At 33.7% G+C, this 26,399-nt stretch overlaps 2 protein-coding genes and 1 long non-coding RNA gene across 3 annotated transcripts; 2 read left to right on the top strand and 1 right to left on the bottom strand.

The window, feature by feature from the left end:
- Positions 1–5,052: 5,052 nt before the first annotated feature.
- On the top strand, positions 5,053–7,070 carry LOC143257228 (cuticle protein 10.9-like). Its single transcript, XM_076515640.1, has 3 exons — positions 5,053–5,207; positions 5,755–5,844; positions 6,379–7,070. Exons 1-3 carry the CDS (start codon positions 5,199–5,201, stop codon positions 6,733–6,735), a joined length of 456 nt encoding a protein of 151 aa, XP_076371755.1. The 5' UTR covers positions 5,053–5,198; the 3' UTR covers positions 6,736–7,070.
- On the bottom strand, positions 6,608–18,535 carry LOC143257230 (uncharacterized). The gene is made up of 3 exons (XR_013031740.1): positions 18,155–18,535; positions 17,089–17,131; positions 6,608–6,740 (listed from the first exon to the last, which is right to left on the bottom strand). It is a non-coding gene; the product is annotated as an uncharacterized LOC143257230 (long non-coding RNA).
- Positions 15,778–18,934, top strand: LOC143257229 (cuticle protein 10.9-like). The gene is made up of 3 exons (XM_076515642.1): positions 15,778–15,891; positions 16,336–16,419; positions 18,477–18,934. Exons 1-3 carry the CDS (start codon positions 15,883–15,885, stop codon positions 18,831–18,833), a joined length of 450 nt encoding a protein of 149 aa, XP_076371757.1. The 5' UTR covers positions 15,778–15,882; the 3' UTR covers positions 18,834–18,934.
- The last annotated feature ends 7,465 nt before the right edge of the window (positions 18,935–26,399 follow it).

Raw genomic sequence — 26,399 nt, 5'->3', positions numbered from 1 at the left:
TCTTCAGTGAAAAACAACAATAAAAATAAAGAACTAGCTCTCTATCACGTTGATCTCCAGTGAACAATAACAATAAAAATAAACAATTAGCTCTTTTTCATGTTGATCTCCAGTGAACAATAAAAATGAACAACTAGCTCTTTATCACGTTGATCTGCAGTGAAAAACAACAATAAAAATAAACAACTAGCTTTCTATTACGTTGATCTTCAGTAAAAAGAGCAATAAAATAAATAATTAGCTCTCTATCACGTTGATCTTCAGTGAAAAATAACAATAAAAATAAACAATTAGCTCTCTATCACGTTGATCTCCACTGAACAATAACAATAAAAATAAACAATTAGCTCTCTATCACGTTGATCTCCAGTGAACAATAAAAATAAACAACTAGCTCTTAATGACGTTGATCTTCAGTGAAAAATAACAATAAAAATAAACGACAAGCTCTCTATCACGTTGATCTTCAGTGAAAAACAACAATAAAAATAAACGACTAGCTCTCTATCACGTTAATCTTCAGTGAAGAACAACAATAAAAATATCAAGTACCTCTCTATCACCTTTATCTTCAGTGAAAAACAACAATGAAAATAAACAACTAGCTCTCTATTACGTTGATCTCCAGTGAAAAACAACAATAAAAATATCAAGTAGCTCTCTATCACGTTGATCTTCAATGAAAAATAACAATAAAAATATCAAGTTGCTCTCTATCACGTTGATCTTCAGTGAAAAACAACAATAAAAATACACAAATAGCTCTCTATTACGTTGATCTTCAGTAAAAAAGAGCAATAAAAATAAACAATTAGCTCTCTATCACGTTGATCTTCAGTGAAAAATAAAAATAAACAACTGGTTCTGTGTCACGTTGATCTTCAGTGAAAAACAGCAATAAAAATTAACAACTAGCTCTCTATCACGTTTATCTTCAGTGAAAAACAACAATAAAAATAAACAACTTGCTCTGTATTACGTTAATCTCCAGTGAAAAACAACAATACAAATATCAAGTATCTCTCTATCACGTTGATCTTCAGTAAAAAACAACAATAAAAATAAACAACTAGCTCTCTATCACGTTGATCTCCAGTGAACAATAAAAATAAACAACTAGCTCTCTGTCACGTTGATCTTCAGTGAAAAACAACAATAAAAATATCAAGTAGCTCTCTATCACGTTGGTCTTCAGTGAAAATCAACAATAAGAATAAACAGCTAGCTCTCTATTTTAAGTTGATCTTCAGTAAAAAAGAGCAATAAAAATAAATAATTAGCTCTCTGTCACGTTGATCTTCAGTGAAAAATAACAATAAAAATAAACAATTAGCTCTCTATCATGTTGATCTCCAGTGAACAATAAAAATGAAGAACTAGCTCTTTATCACGTTGATCTTCAGTGAAAAACAACAAAAAAATAAACAACTAGCTCTCTATTACGTTGATCTTCAGTAAAAAAGAGCAATAAAAATAAACAATTAGCTCTCTATTACGTTTATCTTCAGTAAAAAAGAGCAATAAAAATAAACAATTAGCTCTCTATCATGTTGATCTTCAGTGAACAATAAAAATGAACAACTAGCTCTTTATCACGTTGATCTTCAGTGAAAAACAACAATAAAAATAAACAACTAGCTCTCTATTACGTTGATCTTCAGTAAAAAAGAGCAATAAAAATAAATAATTAGCTCTCTATCACGTTAATCTTCAGTGAAAAATAACAATAAAAATAAACAATTAGCTCTCTATCACGTTGATCTCCACTGAACAATAACAATAAAAATAAAGAATTAGCTCTCTATCACGTTGATCTCCAGTGAACAATAAAAATAAACAACTAGCTCTTAATCACGTTGATCTTCAGTGAAAAACAGCAATAAAAATAAACAACTAGCTCTCTATCACGTTTATGTTCAGTGAAAAACAACAATAAAAATATCAAGTAGCTCTCTATCACGTTTATCTTCAGTGAAAAACAACAATAAAAATAAACAACTAGCTTTCTATCACGTTAATCTCCAGTGAAAAACAACAATAAATATATCAAGTAGCTCTCTGTCAGGTTGATCTTCAGTGAAAAACAACAATAAAAATATCAAGTAGCTCTCTATCATGTTGATCTTCAGTAAAAAACAACAATAAAAATAAACAACTAGCTCTCTATCACGTTGATCTTCAGTGAAAAACAACTATAAAAATAAACAACTAGCTCTTTATTACGTTAATCTCCAGTGAAAAACAACAATAAAGATATCAACTAGCTCTCTATCAGTTTAATCTCTAGTGAAAAACAACAATAAAGATATCAACTAGCTCTCTATCACGTTAATCTCCAGTGAAAAACAAGAATAAAAATAAACAACTCGCTCTCTATTACGTTAATCTTTTGTGAAAAACAACAATAAAAATAAACAACTAGCTCTCTATCACGTTAATCTTCAGTGAAAAACAAGAAACAGAAAAACAGACAAATGTTTATCTAAAACCATTAAGACACCACACAATCGAATTTCTTTTCTGAACTGTGTTTGTGTTTAGAACAAAGCCTCACTGGGCTTTATGCTGTGTCCACTACGGGGAATCGAATCTTATAGTATAGTATTCCAAGACCATAGGTGATCTTTCTTCTTAAAGTTGTTGTTACTGTTTAGTGAAAACTACAAAATAAGCCTAACTGCGCTCTCTCCTCAGCGGGAAATCGAACCCCAAATCGAAGCAAATATACTTACCGCTGATTCACCAATAAGATGTCCTTAAATAAACAATTATTTAATATTGGTAATGTATACTTTTCAATCTAAGTAACATAGGAAAAAGTAATCGAATTTTCTAATATATCAATGTATTTTTATGGACACGAAGTTTATGAACTCCTGATTATTTTAGTGAATAAATTTATTTCAAGTGTAAAATTAAAGACAACTAAAACCAAAGAAACTTCTAATTCAAAATACTTTAGTTGTGGAATTGTGGAGAAATTTTCTAACTGAATTTAAAGAACCAAACCATACAAACTTCATTTCAGTGCTTTTGATGAAAAATGTATTTATGCTGTGATTTGAATCCAAATACGAGAGTTTATTACTATTTAAAATTATTTTCATAACTGAAATTTACTCTTGTAACAAGATTTGACGTTTTATGAAATGATTTCTGAATTGTTTTTAGAGAATAAACATCTTCCATAAAATAAGACAGCATTGAAAATGTTTATTATCGGAAAACAAATAGCTTTTTATTTATTAAGATAACTTTCGTAGCAGTAATGTTTCCTGATGAACCTCTGTTGGTCTTTGTAAAAGAAAGAACTCCCTTTTGACTAATATAACATTTACTGCTATGAAGCTTTGTTACTCTATAAAGGAAAAAACAATTATCATGGATTAAGATAACCTTTGTTGCTGTAAAGTGTCCATCAGGCACTAAATCTCACAGCACGACCTTTCATTATCTTGATAGTGTAACATCATATTTTCAGAAGTCTCTACCAGGAAGAATTAAGAATTACAAATTAAGTTTCAGAGAAGTTCCTTGTTCTCTTTACTATGTCTTTCCAGAAGTTTCTGCCAGGAAGAATTAAGAATTACAAATTAAGTTTCAGAGGAGTTCCTTGTTCTCTTTACTACGTCTTTCCAGAAGTTTCTACCAGGTAGAATTAAGAATTACAAATTAAGTTTCAGAGAGTTCCTTATTCTCTTTACTACGTCTTTCCAATAGTTTCTACCAGGTAGAATTAAGAATTACAAATTAAGTTTCAGAGAAGTTCCTTGTTCTCTTTACTACGTCTTTCCAGAAGTTTCTACCAGGTAGAATTAAGAATTACAAATTAAGCTTCAGAGGAGTTTCTTGTCCTCTTTACTACGTCTTTCCAGAAGTTTCTACCAGGAAGAATTAAGAATTACAAATTAAATTTCAGAGAAGTTCCTTGTTCTCTTTACTACGTCTTTCCAGAAGTTTCTACCAGGAAGAATTAAGAATTACAAATTAAGTTTCAGAGGAGTTTCTTTTCCTTTTTACTACGTCTTTTCAGAAGTTCACATTAATTTATCTCTCTATTTTTCTTTATTTTAAATTTGATAGAACAGTTCACATTGGTTTGTCTCTCTAGTTTTCTTTATTTTAAATTTGATAGAACAGTTCACATTGGTTTGTCTCTCTAGTTTTCTTTATTTAAAATTTGATAGAACAGTTCACATTGGTTTATCTCTGTATTTTTATTTTAAATTTGATTGAACAGTTCACATTGGTTTGTCTCTCTATTTTTTTTTATTTTAAATTTGATAACACAGTTCACATTGGTTTGAAATTATATTTCTCTGTGCTTAATACCTTCACATTAAGCGTGTGTCACATGAATATCATTGCTTAAAGAGTAGAGATACTCATGTTAAGTATACAAAACAACATTTAATAATTCCCTTGTATATTATTTTTACTGGTAATGTCGACAACATAGTGTAAATCATTTAAAGAAAACTCTTTGACTGAAATTTAAGCGTTGTGAGTTAATGAGCTATTATTTATTTGTGGACTTATTTATGAAATTATTTACTCTGTAGTTTCTCGGCTCTGTCTTTTCTACGTATTTTTCTTTAGCCAAAAACTTGGTCTGGCGGTTATAAAGCTCTGGACTTGTAGCATTGAGATTACAGGTTTGATATTTGCTTCAGTCTTCCCCCTTTAGGGGGCTGTGTAGCCATTTTGATTCGTTTGAATCTTAGACAGCTGCAGATAAACAGAGGACGTATGTACCTTTCAAGTTTGTATAGAATTATTCTACTTAACTTGAAACATGAAACAAAGTTTTCTGTTGTTAAACAATCGAACCCCGGATTTCCGCGTTATAATCTTTCAATCTCACTGCTAAGCCACAGAGTTCAAGTCATAGTGTAAGATAGGGCGTGTCCAGTCTTCTTGGCTGTTTGGAATACAAAATAAGCGAATGTATTTTGGGGTCATTAGTGAAAGTTGCTATAAAGTTCTCTGTTGTAGTTGATGAAATTCATGTCATGTTATCGATTTAACTGATTTGTTTGTTTTTTTCCTTTGCTTCTTTCCTCTTCATTTGTTGATAACAAGTTGACCTCTTTAGGTCTTAAGGTATATAAAAGGACGATCGAAACAGCGAAATCAGCAATCTGGAGCAGAAAGAAGTGATTTCTTCTCAGGGTATTCATTCAAATACAGTGTTCAAAATGCTGAAGGTGAGGCGCCGCGGCGGAGCCTCTGAATTCGGTTCAGACGTTCTCTTCTCTTAACCTATAGTACAAATGCTTTTATTTAGTTACAGTATAACTCATTGTAAGTCTGTATAAAACTGAAAGCAGGATTTATCGTACTTAGATTTTGTGTTTCATTTTAGAAATTAGGCCATGAATACTTTCATTTATCAATTATTATCACTGTAATGCTATAATTTCTTATAAACTAAGGATCTTTATAGAATACCTGTCAGAATATATCGAAAAATATTTTAAATAATGTTTCATATTTGAATGTGTTAAAACAGTATTATCAACGAACTTGCAGTTTCTTGCGGATGCCCCCCGCTAGTAGAGCGGTAAGTCTACGGATTTACAACGCTAAAATTAGGGGTTCGATTCCCTTCGGTGGGCTCAGCAGATAGCCGGATGTGGCTTTGCTATAAGTAAACACACACAATTCTTGTGGACATGGGAGAAAAACAGTTCTCTTCATTATCTTAGTTAGTAGATTTTTTCACTCGATATAAAATAAGATTTTCTATTACAGGCAATTGTTTTTCTAGCTGTGGTAGCCGGAGCTTTAGGTGGTAAACTTCTCGCCTACCACCCAGTTGTATACTCTCACCCCGACCCCTACGTAAGTATAACAAACCTTTGAAATTTAGCAACAACACTTACTTCTATTATGAGGTCAGTTTAATTTTAGCAACATCCAACATCGAAACGTGCTTGATATTGAAAAAACATTTAATCTAATAAAATCAAATATTACCATTGTCGAACAAGTGAAATGGTTAACAATGAAAGAGTGCCGATAATGAATAAATGAAATAGTTAAAAATCAAATAGTACCAGTAATGAACAAGTGAAACAGTTAAAAATCAAATAATGCCAATAATGAATGAGTAAAACGGTTAACAATCAAATAGTGCTAACAATGAATAAATGAAATAGTTAAAAATCAAATAGTACCAGTAATGAATGAGTGAAACGGTTAACAATCAAATGGTGCTAAAAATGAACAGGTGGAAGAGTTAACTAATCAAATAGTGACAATAATGATCATGTGAAATAGTTAACAATCAAATAGTGCTAATAATTAACAAGTGGAAGAGTTAACCAATCAAGTAAAACAATTTTTAATACAGTTATGTTTCAACTCTCGTTCTAGGCTGCACCCGAACCGTTTGACTTTGGTTTCCAGACCACTGACGAATTTGGAACTCAACTGAGCCGCCAGGAGAGTGGTGACGCCAGCGGAGCTGTCTCTGGAAGCTATGGCTACGCCGACGCCAACGGCATCTGGCGAAAGGTGACTTACAACGCTGATGCTGGCGGTTTCCGTGCCCAGGTCGACACCAACGAGCCCGGCACCGACAGCAAGAATCCCGCCGACGTTACCGTCAATGCTAATCCCGCTCCCGCACCCGTTGTTTACAAGCATCCCGTGGTAAAACACGTGATCCCTGCTGCCCATGTGTACGCTCCATACCACCCCATCCTTGTCAAGCACGTCAAAGCGTATTAAATTTGCTGAAAAAAGAAGATTAATATAACAGTAGCTTGGTGAGCATGCGCATTTGGAAGAAAATAAGAAGGTGAAGGCTATGCTGAAAAGAATTAGTGCTGTTCAAAAAAAAAAAAAAAACTTGCAAAATAATTCCCCAAATTTTAGAGTAAAATAGTTTGATTTTATTGTTACTGACACAGCATGTTAGATACGCTTTCTACTTTGTGCTTTATAGAATTATTTCGATATTTATTTGAAAATAATTTTGAAAAAATAACCTTCAAACACAAATTGTCACGCATTTGCATGGGTGTGTATATTTGTTGAAATAAACTTGTTGTTTAGAAAAACTATGTGAGTGTTAGAGCACGTTTCTTTTTTATTCATTCTCAATGACTGAGAACGGAGTTAGAATTAAAGGTCTTAAAATTGGGTGATCACCACGTCCTGAGAAGTAGCCTTTTAGGAACCATCATTAGGCCTAGTTAAACATGCAGTTAGTCACGTTGAAACAACGTTAAGGCACACGACATCAACTAGAAATAAAGTTAATTATCCTCAGGCTTGTATTTAAAAGATATAAATGAACAGCACTGAACAGGTTTAGAGACACGTGCTGATAATAATTAATTACGCTATGTTGTTTGCGTTTAACAGAGTTTATCCTTCGTAAGTAGTCTGAAAAAGTGGTGTATTCGAGTGAAAAGTACATACTAAACACACTCAATACTAATTAGTTATAACATAGTGACTTACAACTTTAACATGTTACATTTCGAATTTCAACTGTACCTACACGTTGTTCAAGTACTATCTCAAATAAAAGAAAAAATAATTAAAATATGAATGTGGTAAAATCCCGTTTTAAAGAAATACTTATCTTAATGTAATCCGTAGTACAATAGCATGGTTCTTCGAGAAATATTTTAAATACACCAGTAGGAAGCCAATAGATCTTCAGATATTTAAAATATTAAGTTACGTGCAATACCGACTATTCTCTTTCACGAACATTTTAATTAGATATTTTTTTTTTTAGAATAACACTGCACGTGTGCAAAGCTAAATTTAAAAATCGTTTTAGATTATTTGGAAACTATTAATTGATAATTAAGATTCAAGTCAAGCCTCAATTAGATTTATAGTCTACTAAACCATTATCACCTGTTGGCCGCGGGTTCGTATCTCACAACAGAACATGTTTGCCATTACAACTTCGAAGATATTATAATGTAACGGTCCATACACCTATTCGTTAGTAAAGAGTAGGTCGAGAGTTGGCGGTAAGAGGTGTTTACGAAATGCCTTCCCTTCAGAGTTAGAGATGGCTCGCGCGGATAGCCTGTGGAAAATTTCGCCCGAATCGCGTAAACAAACGATCTGCATATTGGTCTAAGCCTAAAGAAACGTAAGTATATATTTATACACTTAGTTATTCAGCATTGTTAATTCATAACAACAAAAACCATTAATAACGATTCTAAAACAAGCAATAACTTCACTTCCGTTGTACACAGCTAATTCTTCATGTAACAATCATCCAAGGAGACATTTCATAGTTTACTGGTCGTTTTAACTCTCCTAGTTTTGATAGCAGACGTTCTATAGTAAAAACAACATTATATGAAACATCGACTTACTCTGGTAGTAACAATATCACCAGAACACGTGGAGTGATCCTGATAGCAACAATATCACTAGAACACGTGGAGTGATCCTGATAGCAACAATATCACTAGAACATGTAAACTATCCCTACTAGCAACAATATCACTAGAACATGTAAACTATCCCTAGTAGCAACAATATCACTAGAACATGTAAACTATCCCTACCAGCAACAATATCACTAGAACATGTAAACTATCCCTACTAGCAAGAATATCACTAGAAGACGTGATATATGGTATTTGTTTTACAAGACACTAAAATTGTGAACTAAAATCAGCATTTTCAACATTTTATGTCCTCGCTTATACCATCCCTCGTTTCCAAGATCTTTTCCATGTAATCACGTTCTATACTACTTTAATCTACTCAGTCATAGGATTTTTCCATGTACTTACGTTCTATACTACTTTAATCTACTCAAACAGTCATAGAATATTTCAAATGTAATTACGTCTACACTACTTTAATCTACACAAACAGCCATTGGACCTTTCAAATGTAATTACGTTCTATACTTTAATCTACTCAAACACTCATAGGATCTTTTCCATGTAATTACGTTCTATACTATTTTAATCTACTCAAACAGTCATAGAATCTTTCAAATGTAATTACGTTCTATACTACTTCAATCTACTCAAACACTCATAGGATCTTTTCCATGTAATTACGTTCTATACTATTTTAATCTACTCAAACAGTCATAGAATCTTTCAAATGTAATTACGTTCTATACTACTTCAATCTACTCAAACACTCATAGGATATTTTCCATGTAATTTCGTTCTATACTACTTTAATTTACTCAAACAGTTATGTATGTCTTCTCAACATAGACTACTTTTATACAGTAAGAAGCTACAAAATTAGTCGTGGATTATACTTCTTCAATCTCCTGTCTAATGTTTTGTTTTATGGAGTTTATAACATATACTCTTCAAAACAAGAAACGCAAAAGGGATATTTTTTTTTATTTTAAAGAGAAATATATGTAATAACGTTACAAGCTCAGAGTATGTGATGTTACACGTGTTAAGGCACTGATTGTCAGACCAAAATGACAATAAAAGTTGTGCACTTTGAAAACGGAGGAAAACATCGGATTTTTTCGCTAAAACGCATGCGTGTCCAATAAATTTGTTTGAGAGATCTGCATGTTCTGCAAGTGCAACATGTGCAAAATCCCTATAAAAGTGACGGGTTCTCGGTTTTCATAGCTCAGTGTTAAGCCACCGACACGCAATACAGTTACGCCAAGACTGACTGAAGCACAACGCAACAACGCCATTGGTCGCTTAGAAGCAGGCGAATCTCAATCAGATGTTGCCAGAGCTGTGAATGTCCACCCAAGCACCATCACAAGGCTATAAAATTGTCACCAACAACATGGATCAACTCGTGACCGTTCACGATCTGGCAGACCTCGTGTGACCACGCCCGCACAAGATCGCTACATCCGGTTACGTCACCTTCGGGATAGGACCACCACTGCGACGTCTACTGCCTCAACCATACCAGAGCTGCGTAGGATTTCCGATCAGACCGTACGCAACCGTCTACGAGATGCAGGAATCCGACCTCGACGTCCATTCAGAGGCGTCATCCTCACCCAGCAACATCGTCAAGCACGGCTGCAGTGGACTCGGGCACATCTGGTATGGCCTCATCGACGATGGAGGCATGTTTGGTTCAGCAATGAATCACGTTTTATGCTTCGTAGACAGGATGGAAGGACCCATGTTTACCGTCGCCGAGGTGAACGTTTTGCAGCAAACTGTGTGCAGGATGTTGACAGATATGGTGGTGGCATTGATGTGGGCTGCCATCGCCTACAATGCCAGAACAGACCTTTTGCACATTCGAGGGAATCTTACGGCTCAACCATACGTCGACGAGATTCTTAGGCCCCATGTGCAACCCATCATGGTAAACGTCAACGACGTTTTTCAACATGACAACGCCCGTCCTCACACAGCTCGACTCACCACTGTCTTCTTGAGACATCACAACATCAACGTTCTTCCATGGCCCTCCAGATCACCAGATTTAAACCCCATCGAACATCTTTGGGACGAGTTAGACGGATGTCTGCGAGGGCGACAACCTCAACCGCAGACTCTACCTCAGCTTGCAGCAGTTTTGCAGGCTGAGTGGACAGCCATTTCACAGGATGTGATTCGTCATCTCATCGCTTCCATGGGCAGGAGATGCCAAGCAGTTATTGATGCTCACGGGGGGCATACTCGTTATTAACGTTGAGTGACGTTAAACTTCACCTGGTGAGCGTGGACTTCGCCTTTGCAGACTTTGGATGCTCAGCAGTGAATGTCCAAAGTTTCACACATGTCATACAGAACTACCCGAAATAAACTTGTTAACAATTTGTATCATATTTTGCGTTTTTTTTTTTGAAGAGCATAACTGTATTTATATTACCATGTGTTTTTCTATATGAAATGAGTGTCTAACATATAGTTGCTCATGTCAATGTGTCAGAACAGTAAAGTATGTAATTTAATTCTTTAAGCATGCAATGATTTATGCGAATGACCTCTTCTGAAGCATTTGACAAAACATGTCCTGCGTTTTAAGTAATAAACATAAACATACAAAATAACGTACGTCGTGTTAACCTGACAGTCCCAGAATAACGTTAAAATTATTTTAGATTGTTGGTCGAATAAGTCGGTTTACCCTTTATAGTTTCTATACATTAGAACAGGTTGAACTAACTTTATCATTTTTTGATACACCCAAAGATAGACTTTCAAACAGTATGGCATTTTGGTTCGATGTTGACTAGGCCCGGCATGGCCAAGCGTGTTAAGGCGTGCGATTCGTAATCTGAGGGTCGCGGGTTCGCATCCCCGTTGCGCCAAACATGCTCGCCCTTTCAGCCGTGGGGCGTTATAACGTGACGATCAATCCCACTATTCGTTGGTAAAAGAGTAGCCCAAGAGTTGGCGGTGAGTGGTGATGACTAGTTGCCTTCCCTCTAGTCTTACACTGCTAAATTAGGAACGGCTAGCATAGATAGCCCTCGAGTAGCTTTGTGCGAAATTCAATAATAAACAATTGATGTTGACTAAGTGATAAAATCCTGGGCTGGATCCTCCTTGAACGTGCAGTCCGTTCCGTTGTTACTTCCACTTACTTTATCATAACTTGGATATCTGCTGGAAAAAGACAGGAACTAATGAAAAATAAATGATAAAAAGGAGAAACAAGAAATTTCTTTGCAAATTTTTCTAAAAATCCTTTTTGTCCAAATAGTTGTAACAGTTGTCAGGGTTCCTACAAAATACGTTTCGTTTAGGTGTTGGGAGTGCCGTGGAACCTATAGCGTTGTTAGTTGGTATAGATCAGGGATGGACAATTTATTTTTCAGAGTGGCTACAATTGTGGCTAATGAAAATAACGTTGATCACACTATTAAAAAAAAATTGAAAGATTTTAGTTTAATCAAAATAACTGCATTTCAACTTGTCTTCAATATGACAGTTGGTGGTGATTTTTATCAACATGTTTCGCGAAATTTGACTTAATATCTGTGCTCAATGAGGATCTTAACTCTGCCTCTAGATGTATATCAGTAAGCCGAGATCTGTATCTAGATTTGAGAAACTATAGCGTAAAAAATGCTGACTCACACACCTATGTGAATCCAAACAAGGAAAATAAATTTTAAATTGCTATCTTTAAATTTAGAAAAATTCTCATTAATCAGAATAGTAAGCCACATCTCTCTGATAGAACATTTTTGTTTACTTTCTGTAGGGTAAGCATCTCGTCTTCAAATCCTCACTTATTCAAAGACAAAAAGATGTAACTTCCTTACTGAAGTCTTCTAAGACAAACTGAAAAGAATCATACAAAAATTCAAATATCAATTTCAAATTTTTGACATAGATTTTTGATCCAGTTTACATAGAGATCATCTTTAGCATCAGAGAAATCATAGTCCTTATCATTTTCTAAAAAACTATTCAACTTTGCAAAATGTGTCAAATTATACTTTTGTAATTGTTTCACAAGAAGGTTTAGCTTTAATTGAAATTCATAAATAGACTGTGATTGCTCGCTTACCATTTTACCTCTTCTCTGAAGCTTCGCATTTAAATTATTCAAGTGAGCCATCATGTCGCACAGAAAGTTCAAATCACACCACCATGACAAAGTTTCAGTTCTAGGGAAATGTTCAATCTTACTTTTTTTGAGGAAATAAGGAAGTAAATCGTTCCAAGACTTTTCCTCTACTTAACCATCTTACATTTACAAAATTAATGAGAAAATCAAAAGTACAGTCACTGCTTTTCTTCAAAGACTCAACAAACTGTCGATAGATGAGAGAGCTTCCACTTCTAATATAATTCACAATTTTTACAACAATGTCCATCAAATTTTTCGGTTCATCATTTTAGACATCTGAGCACATAAATTTTCCTGATGCAAAATGCGATGGAAAGATGGCAGCGTGGACTTCACATTATTTTCAATTAAATGCTACTTCAAAAGAGAAACAAATCATAATTTCTCCCCAGTAATGACAGGAGCACCGTCTGTTGTGACAGAAACCAGTTGTTGTTTTTTAAATCTAGATTGAATTTTTGACATTTCATGAAATTTTAAAGATGTTTTTTCCACATGTTCGATCTCGTAATCTTCAAAGACCAAACATTTCTTCTCTCACTTGAAGATCTGAAGTTACATATCAAACCCAAAATATCAACTGCACAGTGTCACTAACATCTGTTGACTCATCAAGTGCTAAAGAAAAATACAAACAATCTTTTAGTTGCTCAAGCAACTGATTTTCTATGTCTTTCGCTAACTGTAACATTCTGTGGACAATTGTTCTTTGACTTAATTGCAAATTATTTACCTTTTGAAGAATATTATCTTTTATTTTGAATCATAATTCTCCAACAGAGTTTTAATGACCACAATCAACATTTATTTTATCATTTCAGCATCAGAAAATAATTTCTTTTTTTTGAGCTAAAATTCAAGCTACTTTATAGCAAGCTTACATAACTAGTTCTATCTATGATAAAAACCTTTTTGGGCCTCCATTTTGTTCATGAAGTTGTGCTTTCAGATAGTTAATTTCATTCATACAATTTTTGTTATCAATTGGAAAATTTACATCAAAATCGTTGTAAAAACTGTTTAAGTATTGCTTAAGGTTGTATACTTTATTATTCCTAAACACTTTGTTATACAAAAGACACACTGGTTTATTATTTACTTCAATCATTAAAATTTCAACCCAACTTTCATTAAATTCTCGTTTCATATTTTCCCAGTCACGCGCCCTTCTCTTTTCGACAGTTATACCAGAATCAGTTAAATTGTTTTTATTTTCTAAGTGTTCACCATCATCTAGATTCTTTCGTTTATGAATTATCCACTTATCCATATTATGGGATTAAAAATAAAATATATTTAAACACTTGAAAGTTCCACAATCACAATAACAATATATTTGCAAGCGCATGCAAAACAACGCACACTCGATAACAAATATCTGAACCAAATTGACGTTACAAAATGGGCGGAGTCTGTAGCAGTGATGAAGCGCGCGACATTATCGATAACGCGAGGCAGTGCAGTTGCTGATTACCAAATTTGCAATATAAAAATAAATGATGGAAAAATTTGATTCTAAACTCGAGCTGGCCACTGGCCATGGAGTTACCCACCCTGGTATAGAGGCATATGCATAACACGGTAGTGGAAAAACATGATCACAGGTGGAGCTGTAAAGTGACCTTGAAACGTTTGTTTGTTTTGGTTTTTTAAATTTCGTGCAAAGCTACTCGAAGGCTGTCTGCGCTAGCCATCCCTAATTTAGTAGTGTAAGACTAGAGGGAAGGCAGCTAATCATCACCACCCACCGCCAAATTTAGGGCTACTCTTTTACCAACAAATAGTGGGATTGATAGCCACATTATAATGCCCTTACGACTGAAAGGGCAAGCATGCTTAGTGTGAAGGAGATTCAAACCCGCAACCCTTGGATTACGAGTCGAGTGTCTTAACCACTTGGCCATGTCGGGCCTACCTTGAAACGTAGTAAGTTTTATTTTGTCTTGAGAACTTGGTGGTATGGATGGAAGGCAAATCAAGTACTCCACCTCCAAACCAGTGGCTCAGTCATATATCTAAAGGCTTATAACTGAAAAATTGGGTTTGGATACGATACCCGTGAGAGACACAGATAGGCTTAACAACAAGGTATCAGACCCAGCATGGCCAAGTGGTTAGGGAGCTCGATTAGTAATCCTAGGATAGAGTGTTCGAATCTCTGTCACACCAAACGAGTTTACCCTTTAAGACGTGGGTGCGTTATAACATGACAGTCAATCCCACTATTAGTTGTTAAAAAAGAAGTCCAAGAGTTGGCGGTGGGTGGTAATAACTAGTTTCCTTCCCTCTAATCTTACACTGCTAAAGTAGGGACAGTTAGCGTAGATAGACCTTGTGTAGCTTTGTGGAAATTTAAAAAAAACAACAAAGTATTTCCGGAACAGACTCCAAACAAGATAGAACATGATAAACAGCAGCTGCGATGCGCACCACGTGATGTAATACGAACATTTTGCTCTAGTGTTAGCATTTAGTGAATAGCTCTGACATCATACAGTTTAAAATACGATTTTTAATGACATGATATGATAAACAAATAAGATTCCAGTGTCAACTTGAATAGCCACCTGTGATCGTTATTTATTCAACTGTAGTTGCAATTTTAGTGTGTCAGATATATGAATAATATTAAAGACATTCACAAATTTCCAATATATTCGGTAGTTTCGGTATAAACCTTGGAATTTAATCGACCTTTTTATATTTTCATAACATTTAAGATCTAATCGAACACAAATTTTGATTTGTTCTATATTTACTTTATTCTTTCAGTAAAAATTAAAAATCAGGGTGATAAAGACTCAATGTAGAGTAGTGCTGATTAAAATCTAGTCCCAAATGATGTGGATAATTTTTTTATACTTTTGACGCCAGAGGGCAGGGAGTGCTGCACTATTTACATAGTGAGTAGGCCGAACTATACCTTCTACTTCTGAAAAATATGTTTCAAAATTATTGAAAATGAAAGTTTATCCATTAGAAAGAAACAAAACGCCAATGAAGAATTAGAAAACGTCACAATTTAATAAAGAGAGTTTAAATTTCATAGAATAATTAATATCTTTTATTCCTATTTTGCTGTTCCAGCCCTAGTTTCTATAACCAAGGTGTAACAAGCCCTATAGCTAATACAAGTTAATTTTTAGGGTCACTTCAATAACCCTGCCCTGTTGTCTTACAGTTTTGGACACTTTGTTCTATTTCTATTTTGTTTTTACTCTCTGCTATTTTATTGGAGTTTGTCAAAAACAACATCGCCCTCTTTTGGACATGTATATAAAAAGAAGGAATTGTAACAGAAGAGAAACGCTACTCGAAGAATTGTTCTAAGAAATTTTAACCACCATGTTGAAGGTAAAAGTTCGCAATGAGACTTGGTAAACACTGCTAAAGTATATGTCTTGTTCATCATATTATTTTCGGAAGTGTGATGACTTATGGCGTTTTGTTAGTTGTAATTTAGAGTTGATAACATGAAATTCTTTTCAACAAATAATAATGTTTATAAAATTTCTGATCAAATTTGTTCATAAAATTAGACCAAGTAACACATTACTTCCCGGATAATTCAGGGTATAGATACATTTATACTTTATCATATAGATACATTTTACACTTTATCATATAGATACATATAACACTTTATCATACGACTGTTTTTTTTTGTCGTTGATTTTTTTTCTGTGTTAAGAATAAGTTTTAGAATCGAACACTAGATCATTTAAGATACGTTTCTAGCACTTGAATTTTAGAGACTGTAGGCCTAACTAAGCATGAATTTTCGTTTATCTCTTGTAGGCTGTGATTTTTCTTATTGCTGTAGCCGGTGTGTTTGGTGGCAAAGTTTTTGCTCCATACGCTTACCATCCCGACGCATATGACGTAAGTAGTAATCTAAGATAATATCAAACCGAACTTGGCATAAAAGAGTAAAAGATTTTGATAAAAATACCCTCTGTAAAAGTCTGGAACTCGTAGTTTGAGTTATAATGAAGAGGTAGAATAAATGTGTGTTTAATCCGTCCGGATTTGAAAACTAAGAATGTTGTTAAGATTTGTTCCAACCTAGTTTTATAAACTCACTTAGACATTTAAAACTTAGAGAAAAAAAGAAAGATTTATTGTTAATTCTGAGAGAGCAGATGTCAAGCCCAGTACCTCCCACGTTTTATCAGATTTTACTTTGTTCATTGATTTTTTGTTTTGTTCCAGTTTGTAAACGTTGTATCCCCACTGCTATGTGGGTTTTACTTCTTTAAACACCTCTAAAACTAGGATACAGTTTTACCAACCATATAGACTTTTTCCAGGTGTTATATTATATTGTTACTAAGATTTAATTCAATAAATTGTTGTTGTTATTTTTTGAGGCGAAAAGCCTCCCTTCCTTTTCGATATTACTTAGCTGTATCTCCCGTTTTTAATATCAGCACTGTACGAGTTTATTACAGATTATTTTTAACAAATAATTCTCGACAGTTACCAATTATTTATTAACCTGTGCATAATAATTCACGCTATATTCTATTCTAAAAATCCACAACTACTCACCCACTTCAGTGCTGTAGTTCCTGTTGATATCCCGATACTGGACCTGAGAAACTATTTTGTTTGTATTATCTCTCAAACTTCACAAAGTTATAGAAATAAGCAATGCTTCTATATGCACTATAGCAACAATGATAAAAACTGAATAGTGCTTCTATACGTATCATAGCAACAATGATAAAAGTGAAAAATACTTCTATATGTATCATAGCAACAATGATAAAAGTAAAAATACTTCTATATGTATCATAGCACTAATGATAAAAGTGAAAAATACTTCTATACGTATCATAGCAACAATGACAAAAGTGAAAAATACTTCTATATGTATCATAGCAACAATGATAAAAGTGAACAGTACTTCTATACGTATCATAGCAACAATGATAAAAGTAAAAAATACTTCTATATGTATCATAGCACTAATGATAAAAGTGAACAGTACTTCTATATGTATCATAGTAACAATGATAAAAATAAAAATACTTCTATACGGATCATAGCAACAATGATAAAAGTGAAAATACTTCTATACGTATCATAGCAACAATGACAAAAGTGAAAAATACTTCTATACGTATCATAGCAACAATGACAAAAGTGAACAATGTTTCCATATGTGTTATGATTACATAGAATTAAGAAAGATGAACTAAATTAGTCAAACAGTTGATACCTAATGAAGCTCTTAATTTTTGATCACCATAAAAGTTTTTTAACATGATATTAGCCATAAAAGTTGAATATATGTACATACATACATACAAGATAGCAAACGTATAGGAGAGGCTCAGGCTAATCATTATCGTACTGGACTGCGCATGTGAAGGTCGAAGATTTGAGGTCCGATATGCCACATAATAAATTCGCTTTCCTTTTTCCGCTGTGAAGGTTTTGTAACTGTGGCGGAAAATAGAGTTGTTTGGTTAAGACTAACCGCAAAAGCGGCGAGTACTGCTGACTACACTCCTCTCTTTGATTAGCTATCCCCGGACCCATGTTTCACAAACATTCAATGGTATTGTTTCTACTAATGTGTCTGTAAACAGGATAAATCAAAATTATTTACCTCAGCTTGGTCGTATTTGGTACAAAGATTCAATATCCCTCAAGAACTGAATGGTTGAAGTTTTGTGAATATAGCACAAAATGCAAAGTTATACTAAAATTCAAAACCTTCCTCAGGTTGAAATTTTAGAAGACGTTCAAACTCATGTACAAGTTATAGTTGAATACTACTTGGGGATTAATTATAACCGCGTTGAATTAGAGATAAATTCATACAATTTGATTTGAAATACAGCTGGGTTCTACTGTATATGTTAATTATTCGTTTGACTTTCATAGTTGACCTCCTTATTAATACAGTTCTGTTTCCGCTCTCGTTCTAGGCTGCTCCCGAGCCATTTGACTTTGGTTTCCAGACTGCTGACGAGTTTGGAACTCAACTGAGTCGCCAGGAGAGTGGTGACGCCAGCGGAGCTGTCTCTGGAAGCTACGGCTACGCTGATGCCAACGGCATCTGGCGAAAGGTGACATACACCGCTGATGCCGGCGGTTTTCGTGCCCAGGTCGACACCAACGAGCCCGGCACCGACAGCAAGAACACCGCCGACGTTACCGTCAATGCCAATCCCGCTCCCGCTCCTGTCGTTTACAAGCATCCCGTGGTAAAACACGTGATCCCAGCTGCCCACGTGTACGCTCCCTACACCCACCCGGTTGTTAAAGCTGTCAAAGTGCATTAAGCTTGAATAAAGCATTGTTATTGTTATCAAGTAACTGAATAAAATATTGTTGTTGTTATCCAATCACTGAATAAAGTATTACTGTTGTATCCAATCACTGAATAAAGTATTTTGTTGTTATCCAATCACTGAATAAAGTATTTTGTTGTTATCCAATCACTGAATAAAGTATTTTTGTTGTTATCCAATCACTGAGTAAAGTATTGTTGTTGTTAACCAATCACTGAATAAAGTATTGTTGTTGTTACCTAAAATGCAATTAAATAGTTCCAGTATTGTTATCAATTAAAAAGATATACTGTTAAGCATAACGGTTGGGTACTTATTATATTCACAATTTTATTTGTTTTTGTTACTTAGCATTTCTGAAGTTTATTATCCCAAAACAGAGAGTAAATGCTTGCTTTAATACGTGTGTGTTTTGGTCTGGTACAAACTATTTAAACATTAATACCACTATAAGGTTTTTCAACTTTCAAATATTATAAAAAATAAACACGAGTTACGCGTAAGTGTTGCTATGTTGAGAGGCCACTGCTAAGATAAATACATGTGGTTATCATCGTTAGAAAATGTTGTCAAGATAAATGCATGTTACAGGTGTTTGTTGCTATGGTAAAAGATCATTGCCTAGATAAACATATGTTAAATGTGATAAAATGTTGCTGTGGTGTGATGTCATTTGCAAGATAAGTACATGTTACACATAGTGTTACGATGTTGAAAGGTCGTTGCCTAGAAAAATACTTTTGACTTATAATGTTTGTGTTGCTGCAGAGAGAGGTCGTTGCCTAGCTATATGCACGTACACGTATTGAAATCCAAGCCAACTCATTACTACAACATAATCTCACCAGCTTTATTGAAGAAAACGGATATATGTAAGAAAACTGGAAATTTGGGTGCTTAACCCTTAAACAGCGGAATGTTCTAGGTAGTAACATCATTTAATGATGGACGCCAATGATGGATGCACTTGATAGGGTTAATAAACCTATCAAGTATATTCAGATTAATATATCTAACAAACGTATCAACAATAGTGAAACTAATATATAATTCTGTTTTAAATTCATTACCTGGGCAAATATATGGTAAAAAGTAACTCAGTTTAGCACTAACGCCGACTTTCAATGTTTAATAAGCAAATTAGTAGAACATACCACACCAAACATCTCATAATTATATACAGTAAAACATATCACACAAAATTTATAATAATAACCTACAGTAAAATATATCACACTAAATGTATAATAATTATCTACAGTAAAACATATCACACAAATGTATAATAATTATTCTACAGTAAAACATTTCACACTAAATGTGTAATAATTATCTAGAGTAAAACATATCACACTAAATGTATAATAATTATCTACAGTAAAACATCTCACACTAAATGTATAATAATAATCTACAGTAAAACATATCACACCAAATGTATAGTAATCTACAGTAAAACATATCACGCCAAATGTATAATAATTATCAAAAGTAAAACATATCACACGAAAATTATAATAATTATTCTACAGTAAAACGTATCACACAAAATGTATAATAATCTACAGTAAAACATATCACGCCAAATGTATAATAATTATCAAAAGTAAAACATATCACACGAAATTTATAATAATTATTCTACAGTAAAACATATCACACGAAAGTTATAATAATTATTCTACAGTAAAACATATCACACGAAATTTATAATAATTATTCTACAGTAAAACATATCACACCAAATGTATAATAATCTACAGTAAAACATATCATGCCAAATGCATAATAATTATCAAAAGTAAAACATATCACACGAAATTTATAATAATTATTCTACAGTAAAACATATCACACGAAATTTATAATAATTATTCTACAGTAAACCATATCACACCAAATGTATAATAATCTACAGTAAAACATATCACACGAAATTTATAATAATTATTCTACAGTAAAACATATCACACTAAATGTGTAGTAATTATCTACAGTAAAACATATCACACTAAATGTGTAGTAATTATCTACAGTAAAACATATCACACTGAATATGTAGTAATTATCTACAGTAAAACATATCACACCAAATGTATAATAATTATCTACAGTAAAACATCTCACACTAAATGTGTAATAATTATCTATAGTAAAACATACCACACTAAATGTATAATAATTATCTATAGTAAAACATATCACTTTAAATGTACAATAATTTACAGTAAAATCTGTCACATCAAATGTATAATAATCTACGGTAAAACTATCACACTGTCGTCATAATTACATGAAGAAGAATATACAACACAAAGCGTTTTCTTTTCTTCTATTTATCTAGTCGTATTTTGTATTTAATTTTTTTATTTGTTTAGTATTGATGTGTGGATAAATTAATCATTTTAATTTTAAGTTAGTTTGTTTTCAACTTGCCTTTTCTGTTACGATAAGCCTCCTGCTAGTACAGCGGTATGCCTTCAGATTTACAACGCTAAAATCAGGGGTTCGATTCCCCTCGGTGGGCTCAGCAGATAACCCAATGTGGCTTTTCTGTAAGAAAACATACCCACACACTGTTACAATAAATTAAGTTTACGTACTAAGAACAAAATGACATGTTTCGAGTGAGATCGTAGCATGCTGACAATGGTGTAGGCTTTCTATTACGCTTAGCCTATTTATCTTTTTCTCAGAGTGTATAAAACACACCATTGCTGCGATGAAAGTGAAGCGAAGATAACAATAGGTTAGAAAATAAGACAGTTTAAACCGCACCTAACGAATATAAGTGGAAAATGATAACATCTAGGGACCGCCAATAAATTTACATACTTCAGAGAGTTACAGTGTTATGTAAGGTTAGTTGGTTTGGTGTTTTATGGCGCAAAGCAATTAGGTTGTCTGCGCCGTTATGTAATGTTATCAAACAGATAATATAAGTTTGTTTTAAGGCAAAGCTATACAACAATTGATTATTTGTACCCTATTCAGTTTGTTTATTTATTTTTGAGTTTCACGTAAAGCTACACGAGGGCTATCTGCGCTAGCCGTCCATAATTTAGCAGTGTAAAACTAGAGAAAGCATCTAGTCATCACCACCCACCGCCAACTCTTGGGCTACACTTTTACCAACAAATAGTGGGATTGATCGTAACATTATAACGTATCCACGGCTGAAAGGGTGAGCATGTTCGGTGAGACAGATATTCGAACTTGCGACCCTCAAATTACGAGTCAAACGCCTTAACCCACTTGGCCATGACTGGCCCACGATATTCAGAACAGAGTATCAAATTTCGTATGTTATGGTGCTACTGCTGAGACTTAACTATTAACTCTATATATCAATGTTCTATATTAAAATTATTCAAAAAGTCCTAAATATTTAAAAGACATATATCATATATCAATACTTAAGCCAATATACCTTTTATTAACATAAATATTTCTCCCGGTGGGACAGTGGTAAGATTAAGGCCTTACAACGTTAAAGTACTGACTAAATAGAGAAATAATTTGACAACTAGAAATCCGTTTAAGAAAAGATAGCAGAGAAAGACTAAAATTGATGAAGTTTTAAGAAAGGTCAACTCAACGGGTCTTAAGTTTCAGTTTCGTTACGCATTGACGAAACTTGCTTTTATTACTTAAACTTATCTTTGTAGCGATATACACGAGGATATCAAATGTAAGTGTTCTTCAAGTAAAATATAACAATTATTAGAAAATACGATCAGCTTCTGAAAAACCGTTAACCCTTAAAATTGCAGAGTTGATTTTGTATTGTTCTTTGCATTGTGATAGAGTCAACATGTTACATCATATTCAGAAATTTCATTTCTGAGTCTTGTTATGATATTGAATGGAATAAAATCAGAAAAATAAGTAAAATAATTTCCACATGCTTTTGTGTGTGTTTTTTTGTGTGCGTGTGTGTGACTGATAAAAAAACTGTAAACAATAAAGACATGAACTCACAAACAATAAGATCTATAAACGTTTTAGAATATCTCTGTAACCCTAGGATTACAAGCTTGGACCTTCTATGTCATTGATTTAATGGGGCATGACAAATAGGTTTACATTTTACAAATCGTTTTAAAAAATTATTGGACTGTTTGCTAAATTCTCTGTGTCCACTGATAACATGACCCTATAACCTGCTGCACTGTTCATAATGAATTAATACCCCATCCCTCACTACACTGTGTTTTTTCACTATTTTGCAGTAACCAATTTAAGACGTCAACCATTTCGTTCCCTGTTCTCAAAAACGTAAGTATGAGTGTAAACTGCCATTGACGTATACTATAAATAACATGGCTGATCTTTAGTATGGTTTGGTTGTTTATTCCTAAACACAAAGCTACATCATTGGCTATCTGTGTTGTGCCCACTACTTGTATCGAAAACCGTTTTTTTGCATTGTAAGTCTTCACACTTATCGCTGAGCTATTGAGGGATGCCTCGATAATCACCAAGTCACACCCGACTGATGATTAAAATAGAATGTTGAATTTAGAATTATTAACTTCTTTGATGTTTCCCTTTCGTTTTCATAAAATACTGTTGTAGATGGTTGAATATTTTTCAGAAGTATTTCTGAATTATAACACTCTTACCATAGGTGTGAACTTAGTGACTTTGACATTGCTATGAATATTAGATCGCCAGAGTCACAAATGAAAACAATGAACATAACATATTATTGTTTTTCAACATCAGTTCAGACGCTGATTTGTTGTGTTTATTGTTTTTTCAATTTAAACGGAACTGTTCTACAAGCATAACAGCTAACGTACTCCCCACACCAATAATGAGCATAGGTTTAACTCTTGAAAATAAAACGCGGATATCCATGAAAACAACAACAACAATTAATTAAAAACGAGAAAATATCTACAAACAGAATCCTTAATAATAATATTTTTTATTAATCTGGTTTATTTTACATCTAGATTTTTGAAATTTACCAACGGCCCCTGCACAAGACAATGGCCGATGGTAGAATGTCCACGGGTTCAAGAGTGGAACAGTGTTTGTTGATCTACTTGTGCTTTCTTTACAACTCTTTGTTTCTCCTAAACCATAACAAAAGAAACTTTTTCCGGCGCCTGAAGGGGAGAATAAGTCCTATTTTCTCACCTTTATCTACATAAATGTAGGAGAGAATGGGGGGCTCTAGTTTTATATATCTCATTTACTTAAGCCTAATTATTGATTTCTTTCAAATTTATCTGGCAGACTAGATTTTTGTCTTAACGAATGTAATAAGAAATTTAGACATCAGACATTTTTTTTTTTAATTTTGAGAAATAATGTAATAAAATATTTAAGTAAACCCGAAAATTTTGCATGTAAAATGTTTTTATGTTTCTTCCCTCATTCGTCATCTTTGACCTCTGTATGGTTACAACTCGTGCAGTTGAAATGCTGAATGGTACAAGTGACGCAGTCAGTTTTAATCGTCGTAATCTCGCGCTGTGATCTAGCGAATATGAAACATTCTACGATGCTCTGTCGAACTATAAAAACTAGGAATAGAAAGTACACAAACATATTTCAGCAGTAAATGTTGTCTTGATGTGGAAGTCTTACCACTGATAAGAATGGCCGTAAAGGTAAATAGCACGAGGAGGTGTTAGGTTTATGTTGTGATGTGAACTGGACATTGAGTTGTAGGGTTTATACCCTGCAGTAAAATTAAACTAAATCTACTACTGGCACCATCAAAAGTTCACCGAACTGACCTTGATCCAGGGTTTAGTAGCCAGAGTATGGATCTACAGGTCGTGTCCCATTACCGAAAACGTAACATAATCTTTACGATTATGGGTGCGTTATAAAGATAACAGGCAACGTTCATTATGCAGTCAGACAAGAATAGTCCAAGAGCTGACGGTGTATATTATAGGTGACCTCTCTCTAATTAGTTTAGTATATTAGTTCCAAATTAGGGACGGCTAGTACAGATTTCTCTTAAGTAGCTTTTCATGAACATTCGAAAATGTACAAATACAATTACAATTTTCCATAGGAATTCTTATTTTGTGTAGATTGAGATTATATTACTTAAAAATAAATTCTTATCATAAGCAGCATTCCAAAAACGTTAAAGTTGAAACTCGGTGGAAATCAAACATTTTTTTTTTGGCGTGGATTAAAATCCTGCTTGTCTCAAATTCCAGACGTCTATAATGTCATAAAATACTCACAATCTCATTATTGACTAGAAGTTGTAACTACAGAAGAGCTAAATATGGAAATAAACTTGTTAGAAATAGCTACAATATGAAACTGGCAGCTGTACAAGTAGTTAAAGAAATTGTTGGATATCTTAAAATAAAAGTATTTGGCGCTAAATACAACATAATTAAAGAAAAATAACTAAAAACATAACACACTGTCAAGTACTATAAATTAGGCTTAACTCCTATAAAGTCAGTAAGCATGTATCAAGCTTAACTCTTGTAAAGTCAGTAAGCATAACTTTACTCTTATAAAGTCAGTAAGCACATATTGGGCTTAATTATTTTAAAATCAGTAAGCATAAATTAGGCTTACAAATTTATGTAAAAGCTGCCTTCCCTCAAAAGTAGGATCCTTGACCCAAGTTACTAATGGTAACCATAAACTAGGCTTAACTGTTTAGAAGTAACTGTAAATATGGGTTTGCGTTTCTGCAGTTATTGAAACAAAATTTTTTCTTGTCTCGGTATTTAAACAGCCCATAAAACTAACAGTTCTTCTTTTTCTTTCTCAGATTTTGTTTTCTTAGCTACCATGACAGCTGTTTTGGAGGAAGTTACCTTGGCCCCTAATTTGAAACTAGAGTTGGTATTCCTACTTATGGATATGGCTACACTCCGAATCACGTGAGTATATAGTTAAGTTATACTAGTACTAGCCATATCGACTACTTATCAAACAGATTTGAGTTTGTTTGTTTTTATACGACTCTGAACTGGAAGGTCCAAGGTTAGAGCTGCCTTCCCTCAAAAGTAGGATCCTTGACCTCATGTGTGCATCAGCTGCTGCAAAGGTAAAAAACAACAACATTATAATTAGAAAGAAAAGCAATAACAAATCATACCGTATTCTGAACAGTAACGTTGGTAAGACCACATTAACTGAATTATTTATCATAAAGGTACTAGATTTATTGAACACTATCATGTTTAAATAGTTCCACCTATTTATAAGTGCATGTTGTTTGATGTTGATAGAATGCAATGTTAGCACTAAACAAAGGACGCTGATAAGACACTATATGTTAAACAGTTAACCTATCAGTAGATTACAAGAAACGTTACAGTAAGACACAAGAATTATTAGTGAAACGTTGTAGCAAGATACTTGGTTCCAAACATCAGTCGGTACTGTAATTCAGAGAAATTTGTAACGTTTTACAGAAAGTTTATTACTAATGTTTTATAACTTATTCCACCTTTGTTTTTACGTTTTTAACGCCTGTTTTATTTGCAGTACGACCAACCTAATCCGTACGGTTTTGGTTACGAAGTACAAGGTGACGACGGTGGCGCACAACAACGG

Source organism: Tachypleus tridentatus, chromosome 7 (genome assembly GCF_004210375.1).
Source record: "Tachypleus tridentatus isolate NWPU-2018 chromosome 7, ASM421037v1, whole genome shotgun sequence".
In the NCBI taxonomy this organism is placed as follows: Eukaryota; Metazoa; Arthropoda; class Merostomata; order Xiphosura; family Limulidae; genus Tachypleus; species Tachypleus tridentatus.
The sequence above is the reverse complement of the archived record's forward strand: the minus strand, read 5'-3'. Positions and strand labels throughout refer to the sequence as shown.